This window comes from Microtus ochrogaster, chromosome 15 (assembly GCF_000317375.1).
Source record: "Microtus ochrogaster isolate Prairie Vole_2 chromosome 15, MicOch1.0, whole genome shotgun sequence".
In the NCBI taxonomy this organism is placed as follows: domain Eukaryota; kingdom Metazoa; phylum Chordata; class Mammalia; order Rodentia; family Cricetidae; genus Microtus; species Microtus ochrogaster.
Genome location: NC_022017.1, coordinates 21,975,868 through 21,981,569, shown reverse-complemented (window position 1 = coordinate 21,981,569; position 5,702 = coordinate 21,975,868). Strand labels below are relative to the sequence as shown.

The 5,702-nt window shown below is 42.9% G+C and overlaps 1 protein-coding gene across 7 annotated transcripts in view; it reads left to right on the top strand.

Annotated features, from left to right (window-relative positions):
* Ppp6r2 (protein phosphatase 6 regulatory subunit 2) overlaps positions 1-5,702 on the top strand; it is a 91,954-nt gene that overhangs the window by 60,046 nt on the left and 26,206 nt on the right. For all 7 annotated transcript variants that reach the window (XM_026782486.1, XM_026782485.1, XM_005354355.2 and 4 more), the window contains 2 exons: positions 2,766-2,878; positions 3,221-3,334. In XM_026782486.1, coding sequence (XP_026638287.1) covers positions 2,766-2,878; positions 3,221-3,334 — 227 coding nt within the window. The remainder of the gene's footprint in view (positions 1-2,765; positions 2,879-3,220; positions 3,335-5,702) is intronic.

Below are 5,702 nucleotides of genomic sequence, written 5' to 3'. Positions count from 1 at the left end.
TATATATCTACACACTTATATATGCACTTATTACTTCATAAATGTGTATGATGAAACAGTTCTTTTTTGGGAGGGGGGTTTGAAACAAGGTTTCTCTGTGGCTTTGGAGCCTGTCCTGGAACTAGCTCTTGTAGACAAGCTGGCCTCAAACTCACAGAGATCCGCCTGCCTCTGCCTCCCGAGTTCTGGGATTAAAGGCATGCGCCACCACTGCCTGGCTATGGAACAGTTCTAACAGGGTTGTATTAGTTAACCATGGCTAAATGACAAGTCACCCTGTAGCTGAGTTGTCTGTAACAAGTACCTTTATCTCTGTCAGTATTGGTTTCTCTGGTCAGGGATCTGGCCATGGTCTGTTGGCTCCTCTGCTCAGGGTCTCTCACAAGGTCTCAGTCATTTCAGGACCCTACTGAAGAAGATCCAATTTCATAGTCACGTGACTTAACAGCATTCAGTTCCTCAGAGGCTGCTGATCCAGGTGACCCCTCAGCTCTGTGCGAGGTGGGCTTCAGAGTGGACAGTAGGGCTGACACTAAGGTAGCTGGCTTTGAGGAGTGATCTGGACTCAACCAGACTTTATAAATTCAGCTCGGAAATGATGGCCTTCCCTCTAATGCAGTGGTTTTTAACCTTCCTAATGCCGTGGCACTTTGATACAGTTCCTCATGCTGTGGTGACCCCCAACCATAAATTTTTTTTTTGCCATTTCATAACTGTCATTTTGCTACCATTATGAATTGTAATGTGATTCTGATATGCAGAATATGTGATCTCCCAAGGGATCATGATCCACAGGTGGAGAACCACTGCTCTAATGCATTCTGCCCTTTAGACTTGAACATCTAGATCTAGCCTATATTCAAGGTTGTGGACTTATAAGGGCTGAATACCAGGAAGGGTTAATTAGGGCCCTTTTTAGAAGCTTCCCTAGAAGCATATAATGTAATCATAGAAAGAAAAGCCAACTTCCACTCAATATTTCCTACTAAACTTTTACTGTACAAGACTATTTTCTGATGCATGTGAGGAGTAAGGCCTCTTAGAATTCAATTCACCTCTGACCCTTGTTATGTAGCAGCAGATGGCACGGGTCTGAGGACTTAGTCACCAAGACTGTCCCACCTGCTGCTGCCTCACATCTGTGCTTCTGACTGGCCAGCTAGACATTGGATTCTCTGTACACTCTTCCTTAGATACAAATAATTTGTTGCGTTTACTGGTTTATTATGGTACATATGAGTGCGAAGAGGTGCATAGTGTAATGTATGGAAGAGTGGGTGTGGAGCTTCCCTGTCTTTTCCAGGTATACTGCCTTGCAGGAGCCTTCACGTTTTGTTATTCAGAAACTCCACAAACCCAGTCTTTCTGAGTTTGTTGTTGTTGTTTTTATTGAGACTTAACTGCATAGGCATTTCTGATAATAGATTTGGTGAGGCAAACCCAGTAAGACCTGTCTGTCTGTTCAGTTTCTTCTTGGACTCTGTGAAACATTACCCAATCCATGTCATGGAGCAGGAGCCCTCTAGGATGTTGAGGGTATTATAATCTACTATCAGAGTAGACCATGAGCGAGGAACTGTGGACAAAGAGCAAAACATGTATGTTAACATATCACAGATGATTTGAGCCATCTTCGTCTTCCCTACAGTAATCAATCACTGCTGAGAGCTTGAGTCATGTCCTTATAAGGGCTTTGCTATGCAGTGTAAATATTTGTACACACATACACTATCTTCAGCCAGTACTTGACAAGTCTTCACTGCTGCCTGACCATTCTGTTTTGGCTCCTGTCTGCCCACTGAGCCTACCAAACAGCTGGGAGAAAAAAAAATGTTGGAGTGTACAAGTTTTCCTATGTTAGTGTCCCAAAAGGTAGCTAGAGCCTACCAGTGGTGTGAGTGTTGTAGGGTGTCTGGCCTGACCCTGGTGCTAAAGGTAAGCTTAAGGCCACAGAACCAGCCTGCTTGCTTTCATTTTCCCTGAAAGCCTTGCAGGTGGCTTTTAAAAAAAATCTCAGTTTTTCTACTGTGTGTGTATGATATTGCAGAGATCAAGCTGTTTCTCTCTTGATTACTCTCCTCTCTGCCCACAAGTGTTCTTAGCAAGCACATGTTCTAGTTGGGATTGTGGGGTCAGAACTGATGTTTCTCTAGGAATGTTGAGTTCTCTATTTTTTTTTCTTAAGTGGCTTATCCTGCCCATGGGACTAATTGTAAATAATAGTAACTGCTTAATATTAACTTTAAAATATAAAATAACATGGTTACATATTCAATAATTTTAGAATGTGAATCAAAGTTATAGAATAGCTGCAAAGGCATATAACATACTTTGCTATCTTGGGCCCCATTTTTAATTCCTGGGGATAGATTTAATATATCTTTAAAAAAAAATCTAATTGGATTCACATCTTGATAATGGACAAAGCAGACACACACTACTTTCAAATGAGCCATTTCAGAAATCTTTATAGAAAATTGGCTCATAAAAAGTTCATATGGGGCTGGAAAGATGGCTCAGAGGTTAAGAGCATTGGCTGCTCTTCCAGAAGTCCTGAGTATAGTTCCCAGCAAACAGACAGTGGTTTACAACCATCTGCAAGGAGATCTGGTGCCCTCTTCTGGCCTGCAGGCAAACATACATGCAGGCAGAACACTATACATAATAAATAAATCTTTAAAAAAAAAGTCCAAATGTATTATCTGGGTTTTCTTGACTGATGACTGTCTTTTGCTGAAGGGAGCCTGTTTCCTTTGTCTTTTCAGAGGCAGTCAAATGCTTCTCAGGCACTCTGTGACATCATCAGACTGGGCAGAGACCAGGGCAGTCAGCTGCAGGAGGCTGTGGAGCCAGACCCCCTCCTCATAACACTGGAGTCGTGAGTGATTGTGGGCCATGGGATGGTGGGTCTTCCTGAATCATAGGCATAACTTGGAACTTGTTTTGAACACAAGAGATGACGCTGCCATCTGTAATTCAGAATCTGATGGTTTTCTCAGGTTCAGAGCCCAGAAAAGGATACCACTGGAAGCCTTGGTGATTCAGACAGTTGGGACCAGTGGGGTTATGTATTATGCAAGCTTTGAGTACCTGGCTTTGAACTTGAACAAAGCAAAAATGAGGCCCTACCTGGCTTATGGTGCAGTGGAGAAGAGAGTGTCCTTGAATTATGTTTGTGTATCTGCTCTGCCAGGCAGTGACCTCTGTATGTGCCCTACAGGCAGGACTGTGTGGAGCAGCTTCTGAAGAACATGTTTGATGGGGATCAGATGGAGAGCTGCCTGGTTAGTGGGATGCAGGTGCTGCTTGCCTTGCTGGAGCCAAGGCGTGTTGGGTGAGCATACATTAAACATCCTTGAAAAGCAGTATAGATTGCCCCTGTGCCACAGGATATGGATATCTAGGAGGAGCCAGAAAATGCTCTATTTTTAATTAAGTTTTGGTTATACAAGTTATAATATGGGTAGACATCCTGGTTGAAAGGTGGTCTTTGCAGGTTGTAGCTAGGTCTTCTTTGATCCTCATTAGCAGGCATAGTTTCACCCTAGCCTGATGGCACTCAACTGTTGCCAGTTTGCAATATGTTTATAGATGTATATTGAATATGTGTGGTTTTCTCTAGGAATGCTCTGGCCATTATCCACAGTGTATGGGTGTGTATACATAATACCTCCTGCAAGGCTACCATGTAGCTGCTTGCTGTTTACATGTCTATCCCCACATGGTAGGGAAGAAAGGATGCTGTCTTATCTGTCGTCCACAGGTGCTAATTTCTCTGCTAAGTGTTCAGTAAGACAGTTTGTTTTGGGGCTGTTCTTCACTTCCCCCTCCCCCCAGACAGGGTTTCTCTGTAGCTTTGGAACCTGTCCTGGAACTCATTCTGTGTAGACCAGGCTCTCCTCAAAATCACAGAGTTCCACTTGTCTCTGTTGTCTGAATGCTGGGATTAAAGGCAGGCACCACTACTGCCCAGCTATTTCTTTTTTAAAATGTATTTATTTTTATGTATATGAATGTTTGCCTGCATGTATGTATGTGTACCATATGGGTGCAGTGCCTGTGGAGGCCAGAAGAGGGCAACATTCTCCTGGACCCAAGTTACAGATGGTTGTGAGCTGCCATATATGTATTAGAAACCAATCCCAAGTTCTCTGCAAGAGCAGTAAGTGCTCTTAACCACTGAGCCATTTCTCCAGCCCCTGTACTTCACCTCTTTTTCATCCATCAGGTGCTGTTTGAATACCTAGCATGTAGTCCTAAGGGACAAAGACAGCCAAAACATAGCCCTCTTTCCTACAATGTTCCAGGAGATCATTATGGGGACAGGTTCAATATGGAAAGTGCATGATCCTTAAAGAAAGTCCATATAGGCCTGGAAGATAGAGACATGCTATGCTGGTCAGGGAGGTTTTCTCTGAGGGGCCCCATTTAGTCAAAGATAATTTCTGATAAGAAGAGGGTCCCATTATAAGGAAAAGCATAGTTACCAATATATGGATTGAGAGGTGCGAGGCTGGAAAGTCAACACACTGGTTATCCTCAGTATTGCTCTTGGAAGCCTTCTGAGGCAAAGTACCATTTCTTAAGACAGGAGAAAACAAGAGACATAAGTTGGTGTGAAAGGTTGAATTTGTTTGGGAATGAAGTGATTGAGAACTTTCTAGGACCCCGAATATAAATTCTAGATAGTGAAACTTTCTTTGGGGCCCAGCAGGCTAGATGCAGTCACAGCCATTTAAACAAAAATGATCTGATTTTACCTTGTGAGCCACAGGGGAGAGACAACAGGATGTGGGGAGTCAGTAGCAGAGTTTCTTGGCTAAGGAGTCCCCTGGAAGGCATTCCAGAAAAGGAGATAGCAGAGGAGAATCCTTGATATTGCTAAGCACTGACCCCTCCACTCAGTCTTTTCAATGGGCCTTCAAGCTCCATCAGGTAGATGAAGGTTCTCTGCAGCCAGCAAATCATCCCTAGGATGTTTCTGAACTGTTCTATTACATGTTAGGGGTAATGTTCCAACTTTCCCTCAAGGCAATTGTCATGTTTCCCCATGTTGGGGAGTACTTCATTATCTCCTGATACTGATAGTCCTGTGCTTTTAAACACACACATACACATGAAAATGACAAGAAATTGGATAAATCTCTTTCCAAAACCACCTCAATACTTTAATATTAGTGTATTGTCTAAAAATAACTAAATAATTAATCATTTTCTCTACTTATACAACTAGATGATGATGATGATGATGATGATGATGATGATGATGATGATGATGATGATGATGATTTTAGCAAATCCAGCAAGCCTAGACCACTTCTGAAAGCCAAACTCAGCCTTGCATGTGATGGAGGGAACAATGTGAAATTTAGGAAAACAGAAATAGAACTAGGCATGGTGGCCCAATGACTTTAATTGCAGCACTAGTTAGGCAGAGAGGTGAGTTTTAGGCCAGCCAAGGGATCCTATTTCAACTCTTTTTTTTTTTTTTTTTTTTTTTAAGAGAGGAAAGAAACCCATAGAATAAACCAACCTGGGCTCACAGGGGCTCACAGAGACAGAACTGACAACCAGGGAGCCTGCATGGGACTGACCTAGGTCCTGTGCATATATATGTGACAGTTTTGTGTAGCTTAGTCTTCTTATGGGACTCCTAGCAATGGGAGCAGGCCCTCTCTCTCTCTCTCTCTCTCTCTCTCTCT